At 39.7% G+C, this 19,183-nt stretch overlaps 1 protein-coding gene across 1 annotated transcript in view; it reads right to left on the reverse strand.

Annotated features, from left to right (window-relative positions):
- Nucleotides 1–1,950: 1,950 nt before the first annotated feature.
- The window catches only part of RRAGD (Ras-related GTP binding D), a 35,364-nt gene continuing 18,131 nt past the window's right edge, over nucleotides 1,951–19,183 (reverse strand). Inside the window, exons 3-7 of the mRNA XM_004673692.2 lie at nucleotides 14,442–14,641; nucleotides 13,240–13,354; nucleotides 12,572–12,714; nucleotides 9,536–9,684; nucleotides 1,951–4,809 (exon numbers count right to left, since the gene is read on the reverse strand). Of these exons, the coding sequence (XP_004673749.1) occupies nucleotides 4,658–4,809; nucleotides 9,536–9,684; nucleotides 12,572–12,714; nucleotides 13,240–13,354; nucleotides 14,442–14,641 (759 nt within the window). The 3' untranslated portion in view covers nucleotides 1,951–4,657. The remainder of the gene's footprint in view (nucleotides 4,810–9,535; nucleotides 9,685–12,571; nucleotides 12,715–13,239; nucleotides 13,355–14,441; nucleotides 14,642–19,183) is intronic.

Genomic DNA, 19,183 nt, shown 5'->3' on the forward strand with positions numbered 1-19,183 from the left:
GTAGAACAATCAACCTTCAAATTTTGGATTCAAAAAAGGCAAACACTTTGGAGGCCTTTTAGTGATGGCCTGATAGTGATGGAGGCCAATACTTTTGCCAAACCACAAAACCAAAGTGGCTATGGTAGTTCCAGCAGCAGCAGTAGTAGGGAGACGGTATTAATTACTGATTGCGAAACAAAGCTTAGCAGCAGAGAAGAGTCAGAGAAGTGACAGAGAAGGTAAATGTTACAACAAATTTATGAGCTTAGTCAAGTACAGTAGTGGAGGACCTAGCTGAAACAAAGGTGACATCTTTTAAACAATGCCTATATGCATGGGTAAAAACTTCAAGGATTGTATTTGTGACTGTTTTTGTGAAAGTTTATTTTTTGTTTCTGTTCGTGGAAATCATGAAGCATTCCAACAAAGGATTTTAATGTAGGTTTTCTGTGCTCATGATGTTGTTAAATGTAATTAAACAGGATGTTGAATGTCTTGTGAAAAAAGAGAAACTGTACCTACTGGTTCATGTGTAACAAAAGGTATTTCTTTTTAAATATTCCTAGCACTTCTGCCTTCATAAACCCATGTAGCAGTGAATCCTAAACTTTAAGCCTTCATCAAATCTGTGGAAGGAGAGCATTTTTAAAACAATTATTATTCTTTTTTAATTTTCTTACATCATTTTTCATTTTTGCACATTTGATTTCTTCCCTCATGTGTAGTCCCGTAATTCTCCCACCACCACACCACCTGTGATGATCACTACGGTCATTTGTGCTCTTGGTCATTTGTTGAGACTATTTAAAGTAGTTGAGAGGGTAGGCTCTCCAGTCAGACTTCAGGCCTTGTGTCTTATTTATTATATGATATTGACTCTTTTGCTTCATTTGCTTCCTCTGTAAAATAGAAGTAAATTTGGGCTTATGAGCCTTGTTATATAAAAGTACTTAAGAGTAGTTGGCTGGCACAGTATGTGAACTAAGTATCTATTGTTAAAATTTTGTTGAAAACAAATTTTCTTTCTCATAAACTCAACACCTTCACCTATTAGAACCACTGGAAATACTTTAGCTCACATTTTCCTGCCAGAAACAATTTCATATATAACATCTAAGGCTAGCTCTGAGAATTGTCAGGGGATCTGTAAAAGTTATTAGCATGGAATCTTACTAAGCAATGAATAAAAAGGTGGGCTGTTCAGAAAAAAGCTAGGGGTTATGGCCAGAGAAGCAAGAATATGTGTAGTTTACTAAAAGAACGGTTCTATAGTCAAAATAGTTTCCCCATCAAAAAGCTTCATAGAGAGGATTTCCCTGGTGGCGCCGGGGTTAAAGTCTCAGCGTTATATAAGTTTTGGCCAGGCACTGAAGCAGAGTCTGATCCCCAGCCAGGAGGTGACCCACAGGGCACAGCAGACCTCTCCTGTCTCACCTGCTGCTCCCCTCAGCAGTGGATTTCAGTAGATTCTCCTATTCTGCTCCCCATTCTGTCACTGGTGGATCCTCTCATCCCCCTGCACCTCTCGCCTACACCCCAATCCCTGTATGCATAAATTAAAATAAATCTGTAAAAAAAAATTTAAAAATATGTAGAGATAAAATTAATACAATGTAAATCCAATCTAAACAGGAATTTATTCTCATTTCCATAAAATGAGAGCTAATTGATTAGGGCAAACACATTTTAATAAAGGTACCCAAAAGGGTCAATGAGGCAGTAATATCCATGTATGATAATCAGCCTTACAGGTAGGAAAGGTCATACTTCTTTTCTACCAAAGAGGCCATTCTGGCACGAGAAAGGTCATTAATACGCTGAAAAGACAGCCTTACCAAGTCATGGGCACGACACACATGCTTTGAAGTTGGCAACTAAGATTCTCAAACCAATGGCTTAACAAGCGTTCTAAATGATTTCTGCTTAAAGTATAATTCTTTGCTTGATTAAAATTACATCCAGTCCATATAAGTTGAATGCATACCACACTTTAATAGTCAAAACAGTTCAGCTGTTTTTCTGAAGTACGTTTTGAACAGAGTTAACATATAACCCGTATATAACAATATTGCTGTGTTTTTAGTCATTTTATATTTAAGGGTCCAAAATAGATTATATTCACAAAATAACATTGCGCCAATCATTGCCTTATTTGTATTTCTCCCAAAAAACTCTCCTCTGGTCATACAATCTACATCACAGGAAATAACAAAAGATGATAATTCAGAGTCTCACCTCCATATAGTTCTAACTGCCCAAGAAACCTGCAAGTCAAGTTCTTAACCTTTAAAAATGAGCAAATTGTTCCAAAGCAGTCACTGTAGCCATATATTTAGGATTTGTATTTGTAGCATTAGACATACGGCCAAAAAGTGGCCATACATGTTATTGTAATCTAAGTCCCATATCAAAAATAAAAAGGAAACAGAATTGAAATTATTTTGCAATTACAAGAGCAAACTTGAACAAAACTGAACAGTTAGACATAACTCCTAATTTCTCTTTAACACCGAGAGCACTGCCACATTTAGAGGTGTGAGGCAGTCTGCGATGCATTAGAGTGTGATTAATCAGAGTGCACTTATGACCATAAACTCAGGTCCTATGCCATGTAATTAACTCTTGCCTTTCCCCCAAAGAACCATTTGCTCTTGAAGTAATAGGCTTTTAAGGCACATTTAACAAAATCCCATCATATACCCAGCTTACTAATGGAAACTCCACCTAATTACAATATATATACCTAAGTGATGTGTGGTTTACCAGACAGACAAGTGTCTCTATCTTGAGGATAAAGTCAGATTAGAAAAGTGAGTATTTCCTTATTCAAAAAGAAACATTATCTAAAAATATTAGAGAATTAGACTTATAAGAATAACTCACATGTACCAGCCTGTTGCCAAAGGTCTAACAAGGTATAGGTCTGAAAGTTAGGGAAAAGACTTCTTCAGAACCCTGGGTTCCTGCTTCCCAGGTTTCTGAGGAGAATCATGAGGCAGGGACTTAGTGTGTCTTAATGTTACTTAGAATTCGCCTTCCAAAATGCATAGAACCTTGAGAGGGTTCAAACCTTACAACTCAGTCAGCTACTATCTAAAACTGCAGTTACAAACCTCAAAGAAATCCTCAGGGAGAGGAGAGGGTAGAGAAGCCACAGATAGCAGTGGGATAGGTTCAAGGACAGGACGAGTTGTTTTAGGAAGTTGATCAATTTTGCTAAGACCTACTTTGGTGTCCCAATGAGGCTCTGCTTAAAAAAAGACTTTTTTTCCTTAACATGCACAGATATGCTTTAGGGTGCTGATCCTTAGGATGGACATAGAATTTTCTGCTTGGAATGGTTTGGTGTGCGGTTGATTTAGGACTTCCTGATCATTTACAGTAAACACAAGAGGGAAGATTTACAGAAACAAATACACAGCTAACTGTATTATCTTCCCTGGCCACCCACTCCCCACTGATCAGGGGCTTTTAGCAGGTCTTTTCTGCTGTGCAGAGTGTGCTGCTGGCAAGCTGAGCTCCAGCTCAAACATAAGGTGGAAACAAGCAAAGTCCATGAGACAAACTGTCACTGATGAGGAGACTCATAGGTGACAAACATGCCCACCATGATTAAGCTCTGTGGTTGAGACCTGAGACATTCTCTGTGGTCATGGAGCAATAAGAAAATCTGGTGCTAAGTGAATATTTTAAATGTTGTACAAAAACAGGTCCACTCTACACAGCAGCCAAACATAGAATCATGTATGCATTTTCAAATCTGCAGTTGCCAATCACATATATTTTAGAAACCATGTTACCTCTGATATTACTTTAACCCCAACTGACAGATACAGGAAAGTCTCCAGAAATCTGAAATTCAGCAACGTTCTAATTTTTCTCCAGTGACCGGCACTATTTTGGAAGTCTGGTCCCAAAGATTCTAAAGAACAGTAATGCAGCAGAAAGAAATAACCTCTGTAGAAAACGATTATAGAGATGTGTGTTGAGGTAAAGAGTTTTGTAAAAACTGTTGAGTAGGGAAGCACTGCCACGGATACAGAAATTTTTTAGGTAAGTTTGGTGCTATTATTACTCTACAAAACTGCCATTTACACCAGTGATAAATGAGGGCGTTTTTATTGCTCCTGGAGCTTGATGCTCCAGTCTGTTCCAACTCCACTGAAAAATGATTTTTTCTCAACAACTGGTAGCAAAGATTCCCAAATTTATAAAAAGTCATTGCCAATGCATTCTCTTTTTGATTAATTTTCTGATTGCCATATTGAGTAGACTATATAATATGCATGTCCTGAACACCAAGTACAGAAAAAAGCTTAGAAAATTCGTTTATCAAAGTTTTCATTCAATGAGAAAAAAACATGAAAAAGTGCAAAATATATACAGTTCCTGGCAGTTCTTACACAGGATTTTTCTGGCGACAGATCATAAGATTTTACAATTGTGTAATGAAATTACAGTGGATTTCACGTCATTGTTAATATACAAGTTTTTGCTTCAAAGTGCTTACTTTATTGAAAAAAACAGATGACCAAGAAGGTTGCAGGATTCTTTTTTTTGAAGAACAAATCCATGGCATGTGTCCCAATCTCCTTTTTCCTTCTTCCTTTAGTGCAACACAGTGTAGCAGCCTCACTGACAGGTCTGATTTCAGGAGACGGTACTGGAACCTCACCTACAGCAGCACTCTAGGGGTGCCATTGGGTGTAGCTCCTTTTTTTTTCTGCAGACGATTCTGAACCTTTCGCGATTTCACCACTTTCATTCTCACCTCAAAAACTTCATGGATGGCCTTCCGGAAGCAATGAAAATTATAGTCGATTAGCCCTGGAGAAGGGAAAAAATATTTAGCAATGTCACATAGCAAAAAGTCTCCAAGTTTCCATGTCTGCCAGGTCCAGAACAAGCAAGTAGGTAGGAGGAGGGGAATCCACAGATCTCCTTGGGAGACCTGCAGCTGAGCTACAGGAAGCCTCAGACAAGTCTCATGAATGTTTTATTTTTTCTTCATGAAAGATTCCAGGATATATACTGTATTTTCAAAGGTGTCTATGACCCAGAAGATTTGAAACACTGAACACAATACTACTTTTCATCAAAAGGCATTATTGGCTGAGTAGAGGCAGACTCTGACTTGAATTGTGGCTGAGATCTCAGAGATTAATGAATCAATCTTAACTGAAAACTTATTCTAGATAACCCATTTTATCCGAGGAGAGCCAAGTCCTTGATTTTAGCATAACAGTCATCTCAGATCAAGTCTAAGCTCACAAATTCAACAACCAATGACATTCTCAATTTCTTAACATTAGGTTCTCAACATTCTAGTACTAAGTTTTAAATAGAAAAATAGTAGGGGAGAATCATCTTGTGTTTTCACACATTAATTGGTAGTAAAAACAAAATAAAAGACCATCCAGTCTTGAGCACATTTTCATCAATACCACTAACCTCTAAAATTGCTAAGAGTAATGTTACTTTTATAAGATAAAGCAATTGGTTACATTTACTATCTCACAATTATTAAAATAACTAGCCCAAGTATTTTGAATATTTCAAGAGCCCCAAGCAAAATAAATGAGAAAAAAAAAAAAGATTGGGATTTCAGACAAGGAGTGATGTTTTTCAGAGTCATATAAGCAAAGGCAAATGCAGTGGAGGCAAACACAGGTCCACTCCCAGTAGCACAAATCCATCTATGTAGTGCCCTCTGCTGTCTCGGCAGCACATGAGACGTCAAGTGCAGTAAAACTAGGAGGCCAATTCCTTCCAGAAAAGAGCAATGAGGCAGTAAGGGTAGAGTAATATGAAAGAAGCAGGGAGCAAAGACCCTTTTGCTTATTCAGCGGGACTTTGGATAGGAGATGTGAAAAGCAGCTCACCATTTTCTGCCTATAATATATTGAATCAAAAAATACATATATTGAATCAACTGCTTTAGGAAGTAGGACTTGAGTGAGCTTCAACTTGGGGAATTTCAAAGACATCTTGTTGAAAGTTCTCCACAATTTCCAATGTCTTCATTCTGGTACATTTTAAAATATAACAGTAGGCCCTCCCTGGTGATGCATGGGGTTACAGCACAGCACTATGAAGCTCTCCACAGCCACTGCAACATGAGTTGGGTCCCCAGCCAAGGAGCTAACCCATATGGTGGGGCAGACCTCTCCTGACTCCCTTCAACAGTGTATTTCGGTAGATTGGTCTGTTCTGCTCCCCACTCTCTCTGGTTAGTCTTCTCATCCTTTTCCCTCGACCCACCCCCTTAACCCCCTCCTCTAACTCTGGCCTGTACCCCTGGCTGGGGATCAAACTCATGCAAATAGGTTCACAGTGCTGTGCTTTGATTCTTGTACCACCAGGGAGGCCCAATAAATAAATCATATGTGTGTGTGTGTGTAACATATATATGTGTGTGTGTGTATATACATATATGTGTGTGTAACATATATACACACACATATATGTATATATATATAACATATATAAGATAAACCTCACTTCTGAATTTTTACCTTTAAACTTATATATGTGTTATATATGTAACAGCAATATCACTGCACTTGGAGTTTTAAAAGTAAAAATTCAGAAGTGAGATTTTTCAAGGAAGTAAGCATACATATACAAAGTGTTTGCTATTTATTTCAACCCTTTCATTAAAGAAACTAAAAATACATGAACAGAATAGGCACTACTTTTACCACCACAGTTTTGTGATGGTTCTACATCCTTCCCTGTTCAGTGGCTCTCAGCCTTGGCTGCATTTAAAAACTTTAAATTTAAAAAGAAAAGAAATTAAAAAAAAAAAAACAAAAAACTAACAGGCCCTTGATCCCTTGCTTGGGGGAGATATCTGTACTTTTTTAACCACCCAGGTTTAAAGTAGGAGCAGGGCTCTCAGGCTTGGCTACTCTAGGAAACATGCCCATCACAGGCAGCCAAGCCTGAGACCCTGCACGAAAAGCTGCATGTGTTTTCAATCCTCTGTTCTTCCAAAGCAGTCACAGGCCATCAATAAAGATGAGGAAGGAGTTTAATAAGACGGAAAGCTAATTAAGTGATGGTTATCAGCCTCAACAGAATTCAACAACACGAGATGAAAGCAACAATAACAAATCAAACTGCCTCATATATTTATAAGGATGAAGTTCCTTTTAAAGACAGCTACCTGTTCCAATGACTAACTCATCCTATTTGCCTGGGACGGTCCCAGCCTCAGCACTGAGGTCTCCTGCCCCAGCACCCATCTCCCACTACTCTGTCCTGGGCAAATGGAGATGGTTGGGCACAGAAAAGCACCCACATCAAACAGCACCTGCCAACTTACTCACATTTCTTAGTTATGACACTAATACACAGGTTTCTAGTTAATTTAATACTATAAACTCTGCCTATCTTAAGAGAAATGGCTTAGCAATAAATTACTTAAGATCCGGCCCTCCCTGGTGGCGCAGCAGGTTAAAAACAGCACAAAGAAGCTTAAGCCACTTCTGCATGAGTTCGATCCCCACCTGCCCCGGAGGTGGTCGACCACATGGCGTGGCAGACCTCTCCTGACCCGCCCGCTACTCCCCTCAGCAGTGTACTTCGTCGATCTGCCTGTTCTGCTCCCCACTCTGTCTCTGGTGAATCCTCTCACTCTCCGCATCTCTGGCCTGTACCCCAGTTCTGTATGAATAAATAAATAAATCTAATAAAAAAAATTACTTAAGATCCACAGGATAAATTCCTGCATAAGTTTATTACCCCAAGCAGAGATGGATACTAAACTCTTACTCAATCATTAAAATGAAATGAGGGCCCTGCCTGGTGGAGCAAGGAGTTAAAGCACAGCACTGCGAAGCTAGTAGACACAGCAGCTTCAGGAGTTCAATCCCTGGCCAGAAAAGTGACCCACATGTCACAGCAGACCTCGCCTGTGTCACCTCCCCTCAGCAGTGTACTTAGTCAATCTGCCTGTCCTGCTCCCCACTCTGTCTCTGCATCTTACCACCCCTGCATCTCTGATCTGTACCCCAGTTCTATATGCATAAACAAATAAATCTTAAAAAATACAATAAAATGGGGCCGTCCTTGGTGGTGCAGCAGGTTAAAGCACAGCACTATGAAGCTATCCCAAGCCACTGTAGCATGAGTTCAAGCCCTGGCCAGGGAGGTGACCCACATGGCACAGCAGACCTTGCCTGTCTTGCTTGCTGCTCCCGTCACCCCCCAAACTTCTGGCCTGTATCCCAGTTCTCGTAAACATAAATAAAAAGTAAATCTTTGAAAAATAATATAAATGAAATGACATGGTTAATGAAATAGAAATGAAATAGACTGAGTGAAAAAAATAAGTTTATAATAATTTAAATAATGATTATAAAGTGGTATTTATCATACAACCCCACAGTTCATCATGTATATATGAAAAAGTTTAGAAAGTTACACAGAAAATGTGACGAATAGCTGAGTAAGAAGATTATCAATTTTTTTGGCTTGCTATTTCTAAATGTTCTAAATGAATCCATTACTTTTGTGATAAAAATTAAACTTTAAATTATGTTTTCATAGTCAAAGAGTTAGGAACCATTTCATGGTATAATTAGGCCAAAACAGGTTATAAGACTATATAATCAAAAATTGCGTGTTATGGCCTCACTTTTGTTGGAAGGAAGGGAAGGAAGGAAGGGCGAAAGCTAAGAAAAGGGAAGAAAGGGAGCGATAGAGTGTTGCAGGGAAGAGAGAGGGGAGAGAAAGAAACTTCCAGAAATTTAACTCTAGGTTATAAGTGATTTAACCCTCGTCCTTAGATGTTCTTAGATTTTCAATGTATTTTCATGGTGAGCATATATTGCCCATAGTGAACAACAGGCTAGCTTAGTAAAAGTTACTTTAACCACTTCATTGGGAATTTTTTATCAAAAAAAAAGACAGAAAGAAAGAAAAGAAAAGGTAAATTATACCCTAGTTACTAGCAAAAATCCTACGTTGGTTAGCTTGTATTTCCTGGTTCAGATAGTAGGGTGAAAATGAGTAACTTCATAAGCTTGCTTTTGTCTTGAAATTAAATTTGGTCCTCTGTGGTGATGTTCATAAGTATATTCCTGCAGTCCCCTTTCAGAATCATGATGATAGTTATTGCTGTGTTCTGAGGCATTACGAATGTGTAAGGGCTGAACAGAAGTTAAATACTGTCCAACCTCAATGCTGAAAAGTCCCATCTTCCCCACCCTTACATGGTCACATGATCCCTGGAACTTTCTAGAGATTGGACCTAATGGGAGTCACCACCCATAATACCCGGGCAACAACTCGCCAGCAAGCTCCATTGGCATAAAAGCTAAACCCAGGAGGAAGGTCAGCTAGCTCCAATCCATCTCCTGGCAGCTGTCATCACTACAGGCAAGAACGGTTCAAGGATCCCTAACTCTGATATGGGCACAGCCCAGGGGCCGGTAAGATTATGTCCAGAATCCTCAAGAGGTGTGCTGCTGTGCACCCACGTTCAACAAGCAATAGAGGCAGTCGGAATGGAAATGGTTCTTTTAAACCACACACACAAAATAATTACCTTTTCTTTCAAAGCTTTCCTCTCTGACAAAGCAAACAAGAGCCAGGAATTTTGTCACCTCTTTTAAGTAAAGAACTGTTGTATTATTCAGCTTTATAATGGCTGTTGATTCCTTGTCATAGGGGGTTCCTGCTCCATCTTCTTTGAGACTAAATGGGAATAGAAACCAAAATATATTTGAGCATTGAGAAGGAGCCACAAGCTTAACTTAGCAATGGGAGACCAGCTTTAACATGGAGTGAAAATCACAATAATTTGTTTGTACTTACAGTGCCTTTCCGCAAAAGATCTCAGAAATCCATAATCACAATGGGCCCTCCCTAGAGGCACAGGGGTTAAAGTTTCAGCACTATCAAGCTATCACCAGCCACTGCAGCATGGGTTTGATCCCTGGCCAGGGATTTAAACCACATGACACAGTAGACTTCTCTTGTCTCGTCCACTGCTCCCCTCAGCAGTGTATTCCAGTAGTTTTGCCTGTTCTGCTCCCCACTCTGCCTCTGGTGAATCTGCTCCCCACCCCCCAACACACATCTCTGGCCTGTACTTCAGTTCTTATATGCATAAATAAATAAATCTTAAAAATATATAAATATATATGGTAGTATTTAAGAAAAGGTGAGACCTGTAGACACAAATGGCTTGGGTTTGAATCTCAGCTCTGTCATTAACTATGTCAACAAGGCCAAGTTGAGTCACTTCTTTGGGCCTTAATTTCCTCAACTGCTGTATATTAACAAGAATCACTGCAAAGTTTGCTACTGCAACTTTAAATATATAAAATGGTGTACGTATATGTGTATGTGTGTGTGTGTGTGTATATATATATATATATATCACTGTACATAGTGCTGAGAACATATGAAATACACAATAAATGTTAAATTAGAAAAAATAAACTTTAAACAAATTAGAAAAACAAAAAAAAAATACAGAGAAATTGGTCAGTTTTTACCACTGCAAACACTATATACTACTAAAGTTTCCATCCACTGAGCAATGGATTAGCAGCTGTTCCATCTTCGAGAACGCACAAAGATGGAACAGGTTTTCAAGTACGTGTGTGAGCTTGTATACATCAGACCAGCTGCAACAGAAGCTCAGCTGAGTGAGAGTCCTGAATAGATTCCCTGAGGCCCCAGGTTACCTATTCCTACCGACTGCTGGTTTCTGTGGAGTTGCTAGGACCCACAGCAAGATTTCAACTACAGGGTGGCCTGTGTCCTGGGCTGCTGACACATCCCAGGCAGGCTAACTGGCCAGCGGCCACTCCAGTAAGCAACCTGAAGAACCCCTACGGTCCCTGCTGCCTTTCTGACCCAGACCGGTCCTTAGTGAACCCAGTGGGTTCTCAGAAACACAGCACTCCACGGCAAAAAAACAATCTGACCACAAGGCCCAACTTCCATTTCCCTCATCCTCCCAACTCCCATGTTTGTTTTAGTGGGGAAGAAGTAATTTTGATTAACATCATTTACACGAACTACTTACTCGTAGTTATGTTTAATTATCAGATGGCATGATAATGATTATGCATATTGTTAAATATGTGCCAAACTCATTGTTTTTCATTGTATTTGATTATGACAGTGATCTAGATTGTCATCAGTGTACATTTAGCTTCTGAAACTCTAAGTCATCCAGCTATGATTTTAAAACAATAGAATATTGCAAGGCAGAAATCTGGGGTCTATTTATAAAGCCAAATGGCAGTGTGCAATAAACAGCAACAATAGCAGCACAATAGTAGGCGACTACATCTCTGCATGGTCAACCGGGAGAAACCTAGAGGTCTTTCATCCTCATAGCGCCCTATGAGTAGCACTTTCCCTGCTTCACAACAAAAGGGACTAAGTGTATGCATGTGTACATGAAGAGAGTTAGCAGAGAGAACCTAAACTGAACGAGCAAAGGATTTTTAGCAGGCAAGAGAGAAATGGCAAGACTCAAGACTCTCATAGAAGCTGACAGAGGTCACAGCCAGTGAGTGAAAGGGAAGATGAACAAAAGCTTTCCCTCACTAATGATTAGATAAGGATGTAAGATCCAATACAGACACCAATATCTTAACATCTTAAAAAGATAAACTATTTCACACCCATTCGTTCTGCATAACAATCATCATTCATACTAATGTGAAATTGCTTCTGTGTCTGACAATACAACTAATTTTCCTCACTTCTTGTTTATTTCATATCATTTAAGTGTACAAGAAGTTCTGTTTTCCAAGAATGTGAGACTCTAATAGTAAAAAGGTACAGTTTTGTTTTTTTTAAGATTTATTTTTATTTACTTATGAATACAAGAACTGGGGTGTATGCCAGAGGTGTAGGGGGTGAGAGGGTTCAACAGAGACAAGAGTGGGGAGCAGAGCAGGTGGATCTACTCAGTATATCGTTGAGGAGACAGGAGAGGTCTGTTCCTCACCGTGTGGGTCAGCTCCCTGGTCAGGGATTGAACTCATGCTGCAGTGGTTGCACATAGCTTGATAATGCTGAAACTTTAACTGTGTCACAGGGAGGCCCTGTTTCCTCAGTTTACAGTTCTGTTACCCATAACAAAAGTCAATCAAAAATATATTTAAAGAAAAAAACCAGCAGTTTTTCTTGTAACAAGGTCAGAGAACTGCTGTTGATAGGAGATTTTTATTTAGAGTTTAAGGATCCTATGGGTCTCTCCTGAATATTATAACATCATTATACGATGACAGAGGAACCAGAATTGAATTTAAATCCCAGTTCCATCTCTTATTGACAATGTAAGGAGGGGTGAGAAACCTAGCCACTCTGAGCCTCAGTAACCCCATCTGCAAAATGGACATAGTAATTCTTGTCCTGTGGAGTCTTGAAGAAGTTAATGATACAGTAAATGCAGTGAGGTTATTATCATAATGCCAGATATTCACTCTTTATTATTATTGCATGCAGTGTCATTTAAAACAGAAGTATTACTATTAGAAAAGTAAATGCAAAATGTCTCAAAGGTTATGAAAGAGATGTATGGCTTCTGTGTGGCCTTGAATAATGTTTTACTTACCCATAAATACAAGAAATGTCAATAACCACATCTATCATATCACAGCAGAGCTCATACGTTTGCATATCCACGGGGGTACTATCGGTTGCAATATAAATTTTACTGACCACATCAAAGAGAAAGGCCTTTTCAATTCCAGAATTCTAAAATGAAAAGAAGATGCTCTTTTAAAGTGATGCTGAATTCAGACCATATCATGGTTATAAAAGATTTTATATCTTCACTGTAAAATAAGAACAGGCAAATATGAAGTTAAGAAGTTAAGTTTCTAAGTTAGGTTGGTTTGTTAAAATTTAAACCACATCATAAACTTCTTTATATTGAGATTTCTTTATAAGAAATGAAAAGTGAAATTTAATCATCATAAATAATTTACTTTATGTAAACAAACTGGGCAGTGTTTGCTAACTTAGGGGGTATCTGCAGTTAGAGAAAAGGTCAGAAAAGACTCATTTTACTGACTTTAAATTTAAAAATCTAAACAAATTCAAAACTATACAGTGAGGACAATGTAAGGATAGCAGCAGCTCTGCCTCCCTTCTATTCTGCAGTCTGCCCTCAGCTGGAAGTTTCTAGGAGGCATTTCAATCAGAAACAGTCATTTAACGCTTGCAATGTTATTCTCAAATTCTGCAAATGACTGTAGCAAGATGATAGTATTTACTTACTGATATAAAGATGTTTAGCAAGTTCTCCAGGGTAGGAAGTTGAGGAATCAACTTCTGAACCACTTTGCTAAAAGCTTCAAATATTGAATGATCATATATGCTTGTCAGATAAAAGCTGAAAGAGGAAACATTTCGTCACATTTTCACTTTGACTGAGAAGTGGACTGTTTCAGCCATGTCGCAACACCAGGACCTACTTTTGTTATTAGAATCCTTGCACACACCTACCAGCTCCCATCAGAAAGTCAAAATGACCTGAGCAAAAAACAAATACATCTTAACAAGTCACTCCTCCCCAGCTTACAAAAACCTGCAACTGGAGACTCTTTAGTGGTGCAGAGGGTTAAGTCTCAAGCGGCCAGCACTGCCCTAAGAGTTCTGTCCCAGGCCTGGGAGCTGAGCCACACAGAGGGCTGGCACAGGGCAGCACACCTCTCCTGTGTCGGCCCACTGCTCCCCTCAGCAGTGTTCTTCAGTAGATCCACCCGTTCTCCTCCCCATTCTGTCTCTGGTGAATCCTCTCAACCCCTGAACCTTTGGCCTACAGCATAGTTCCCGTATACATAAGTAAAGTCTTTTTAAAAAACAACAATGCAGAACTCTGTCCACTTTTGTGTGCTAACTGGCTAGGAAGATTGAACACTGAGTGGTGGGCACCAGCACCAGCTCCCTCACAGGCTGCAGGGCATGGGCACCTCAGCACCTTCACACACGCCCCCAGGTGAGTTAAAGGCTGTACTATTGATACTGAAGTGCCCGATTTGTTCATTTTCCAATCTGCAGAATGAATGACACATGAGCTGCTCCACAACATATGAAAGATGTGGATTTCTCTATTTGAATTTTTCTCAAAAGCTTCTTTACTCATGATTAGAAAATTATCATATTTATCAAGAACTGTAAACTTCAGCATTGATTAACTTCCTGGATTAGGCTCATAGGCTTTATTACGTAGTTTTCACATGAGGGAAAAATCTTCATTTTGACCATTACTTAAAAAAAAATTTAATAACATCATTGCTTTTCCTAAATATTAGAATTAGCACATGAAAACCTTGCTTTCCCCCAATATTCTCCCAGTGTCTAAAAAACAAAACAAAGCAAACAGATACATTGCTGTCCATGCCAAACTAGTTACTTTGGCCCCCAGACCTGCATTTTCCCACCAATTTCTGTGATCCCTCAGGGATTTCTGTTCTCACCTGAGGTGAATTTTTTCTAATCCAGCATCTGCAAGGTCATCATTTGCTCTCTGATGAATATCTCTTTGGGTTTCAATTTTGTGATCATCTGACAGACCATCCACTTTATGAATAAACACCTCAAAGTTGATGTCGGTGTTCACTTTGTAGGCCCGGGTCACCGTGAGGTGGAGTCGAGCAAGGGCCTCCATGTAGTCATCCTAGGATCAAAGGCACGTTCCTGTTAGAGGAGCTGCACCCCTTCTTGAGCCCGTCAACAGACTTCCATATACACTCTTATTAAGTTACAAATGGCCTTATGCCTTTTAGATGTACAATGCGAGGTTTTGATCCCCCAGACAAGCCAATTCAATTTTCTTTCACCTAATTTCAGTTACCTTGTTTTTTTCTTTCACATATACACATAATCTGGAAGTGATGTGGGTACAACCCCGCAAAATATTGTTCAAAAGTCTGAATTAAGCTGTTTTTGCAGTCAAGTTTGAAATTTTAAATTCTGTTGAGAGGGAGGAGAAAGGCTAGAAAAACACAACTACAGGCAGTTAATTTACTTGAGGACAATGATAAAGGTCAGAATTGTAGTTCTATGACTAAAAATTACCTCATGCCACCTAGAATGATAACTCAAGATGATCCCTCCAAGAAGATTTGAATCTCTTGTGAACTGTGATGAATTATTATAGACAGAAATGTGATATGAGCCTTTGGGATGAGGGGACAGGAATAAGAAAGAATTTAAAAAGCAAGGTCCACAGCAGAGGTCAGCATATCACAGCCTGTATACCACATTGGGTCCATTGCCTGAACTTTGCAAGTCAAGTATTACTTGATGTGAGTTCACAGATGGTCTATGGCTCTCTTGTGGTTGAATAGCAGAGTTGAATGCTTTCCCGTGGCAACTCCTCAGACACAGAACAGACTGCATCATCTAAACTATTTAAAAGGTTTCTGTATGGATTGGTCTGATCTCATTGACATTCAGAATGTCTCCAGCTATGTGCTCCAAATAATGATAATGTGGAGAGTACAGTGCATACATTTCTGTGTTCGTCAGTACTTTTTAGGGCTCATCCTGAAGACAGGCTGGGTGGGTCAGAGGATGAGCAACTTGACCAGGTAGTGTGTAAGAGTAATTTACATACAGTAAAGTGCACTTCTTTTAAGTGTCCAGCACTATGCGTTTGACAAATATACACTCATAGTAACCACCTCACCAACACTGTGTTGCCAAATTGCTTAATTACTGACAACTTGAAGGGTATGAAAAGGTTCTCTTTGTACAACAAAAAAGTAAAAAGCTCTATCTGTGGGAAACAATTTAGGGACTTTTCACCTACCATTCTGACTCTAAACGTGGAGCAATCCAAAGCCAATAAAACAGGGAGGAAATGAACTCTAAAGAGTTGTTGAAAATGAAATTAAATATAAGACACAGCAGATTACATGACCAGGAAGATTCTAGATTAATCATTTGTAGCCCTTTTTATATCTTAAGATATCTCAAGTAAAAGCTAAAGTTATCACTATCTGGTTCTAAGCACAGGATATTTCAGAGAAGACAACCTCATCTATAGTGACCAAAAACACATCAGCTATTATTACCTGGGGCTGAGGTTTGGGGGAGTATCTAAGAAAGTACACAAAAGAACCTGATGGATAGTCTACATCTTGATTGTGAGGTGGCTACCAGGTATGTATATTCGTCAAACTCACAGTACTGGACACCTAAATTAAGTAAACTTTACTGTATAAATTACACCTAAAAAAAAATACTATTATTTTGTTTTTAACTGAAGACAGAATTAAGAGGACCTGTCATGTCTGTGGGCAAAACTAGCCAATACCAGGAGAGAAACACCACCCCAAAGTATCAAAAATTTCTATTCTAACCTCCCTGGCAAGCATATAAGATAGTCTGCTAACCAACAAATTCCAAATGGATATAGCTGCAAAGACAAAAATGACATTAAAAATAAAACACTTGATCTGTTAAACCAGAGGGACTGTGAATGATTTTTTTTCCTACTGTGTTTATCATCTTCTTTGACAAATAAAGGAAAAATATGCTGCCTGGTTTCCATTCCAAAATTAGATCTAGGAATTACAGGCTGGTCACAACCACCAAGGAATTACAGGCTGTCCACCAAGTGGACATTCTGTTTTGGATCCAAGGCACATATGAAAAGGCTTCAGGGCCCCCTAGCGGCCTGCAGACGTGGGCCATTCTCAGAGTTCTGCTGGTCATGTCACTGTGTAGCTCGCGGGAATCGCTCTTGACGCTCTTTTCCTTTACAACCTTCTATTAAGGACTCATTTTCTCCTTGATGGTAAATTTGTCTGGTAATCCTTAAGATTGTGAAGAATTCACAAGCAAAAAATAAAATTATGAGGTGTAAGACTAACAGAGCACTGCTTAGAAATAAAGGCAATGATACTGAGGTACCAGCAAGGCACTGACAGCTCTATAGCATGGTGTTCTCTTCAGTCCTTCTAAGCACATCATGTAAAAACTCCTGCAAACTTTACAGTCCAGTTCCAACAGAAAGGTATACTAGATTCTGAAATGTCTCATTTACTTATTCCTTATTTTTGGTAAACGACAGCTCTCAACATTGTTTTCCTACCAGCTGTCAAAAAGAGTTTAACTTGAAAAGATTAATTCCCTGATAGCCCACGAGTTAAGGCTCAGCACTATCACTATGATGGCCTGGGTTCCATCCCTGGCCAAGGAGAGAGCTAACACACATGTGACTCCGCAGACCTCTCCAGTCTTCCCTGCTGCTCCCCTCAGCACTCTATGCTCCCCCTTCTGACTCTGGTGAATTCTCTCACCACCCCCACCTCCAGTCTACAAAAACAAAAAAGATTAATTTCTCAGATATCCTTATACCTTTCTGTGCCCTACAACTAAGGAAAAAAAAAATTAACAAAGCAACATCAAACACATTTACCAACTGGAATTGAAGGTCCACTTTTCATGCTCAGGTAAAATTAAAAACAGATTATACCTGTAGTTTGAATATAGGTAAGTGGGCCTATTGTAGTGATACAATACCCATGTTACAACCACATGAGAGAGAATGGCACTGGAAATTTTAATTGCATGAATGCAAATTGCTAAAAAAAAAAAAAAGCAAAGCACGATACTGAAGTATTTACTATGTTATGTCTTGAAGTGATGAGACATCTGGTTGGATTCTGCTTCCGCACAGGTAGGGAGGGCTACCACGGTTGCTACCTAGCTCAACAACTGCAGCAACAGCTGCTGCGTGACCAGTGAATACCGGAGCAGGAAAGGGGGAAATGAGTATGACAGCCAAGGGACCTCTTCTCCCATGCAGGGGTGTGTAAACATTCCACCACTCCACTCCAAGCTAACTTGTGGTACTGGTAGGATCTGAGGCAAGAAGATGGAGGATCTGACCCACATTTGGGTCAGGAAACAGGTCAATATAAGCCAGATAGGCAGAAAGCAGCGACTGACAGTAGGCCCTGGACCCACTGCAGGTGAGGAGAAGCAAATATTTTAGATGGGTGTGTGGGCAAAGGGGCGTGCTCCCCACAGATAGGCACTGGAATTGGAAGTCTCCATCCTCCACACCTCTGTCAGGAAAAGAAAGAACACCTCCTGACCACGGCCACACTCCCACAGCTACACAAGAAGTACACAGAGCTGTCTCTTGGAACTTACAAGGCTCAGTTGAAATTTTCATTATTATTTCAAGCAGGAACCTAGATCCTGAAGGAATGTGTGATGCTCTCAGGCATGGGCAACCTTCTCAGAGAATGGGTTTACAAGCTGAGCTCAGACCACTCGGACTAGGAGTCTTCTTCCCTTCCCCCCTTACACCATTGGCGCCCCCTAGAATGGCTGGGAGTGTCTGGGCCATCTGATTTAAGCCCACGGTTTCAGGGAGATGTTTCAACCTGACATGAAAATTGGTTTAGTGCATTCTTGGAGGATTTGTTTCCTTGTGTTTGCCCACAGCCACAAGAGAGAGCCCATGGGAGTCTGGGCTCTCACATACTTCATGGGTATTTCAGAATCATCTGGGTGGGGAGAGTTTGAAGAGAACCAAGATTCCTCCTGCTGCCTGTACCCTTTCTTAATAGCGACCTGCTGCTTCCTCCACTTGAACCTTAAAATCTACCCTGATGTGGACTAGGTTTCTATACACACCAAATAAAAAAGGAATTGATATTAAATCTTCTTTTCTTTAAACATAGATACATTAATTAAGCAAGAAAATATCCATCTCCTTAAGAGATAGATTTATTTCAAATTTTACTTTTTATCTCTACTCACCTATAAAATACATCATAGTTATTCTGTCTTAACCATGTACTAACAATAATTACAGTGATTTGATTCAGAGGAAACATCCTCACACTTAGAACATTATCTTCAAAGGAAATATCAAGCATTTTAAAATGTAAATCTATACACATACTTTTGATGAAGAGAACCTGTGATCTTTTATAAATGTGTGTCCCTGGGCCTCCCTGGTGGTGCAAAGGGTTAAAGCAAAGCACTATGAAGCTATCTGTAGCATCTGTAGCCACTGTAGCAGTTTGATCCCCAGACAGGGAGCTGACCCACAGGGCAACAGAACTTTCCTGTCTGGCACACTTCTTCCCTCAGCAGCATACTTCGTCAATCTGCCTGTTCAGTCTCTGGTGAATCCTCTCACCCCTCCCCTCCCCACCCGACCCTCACCCCACTCCTCTGGCCTATACACCAG

This window comes from Condylura cristata, unplaced genomic scaffold (assembly GCF_000260355.1).
Source record: "Condylura cristata isolate star-nosed mole 26May11 unplaced genomic scaffold, ConCri1.0 scaffold00001, whole genome shotgun sequence".
Taxonomy (NCBI): domain Eukaryota; kingdom Metazoa; phylum Chordata; class Mammalia; order Eulipotyphla; family Talpidae; genus Condylura; species Condylura cristata.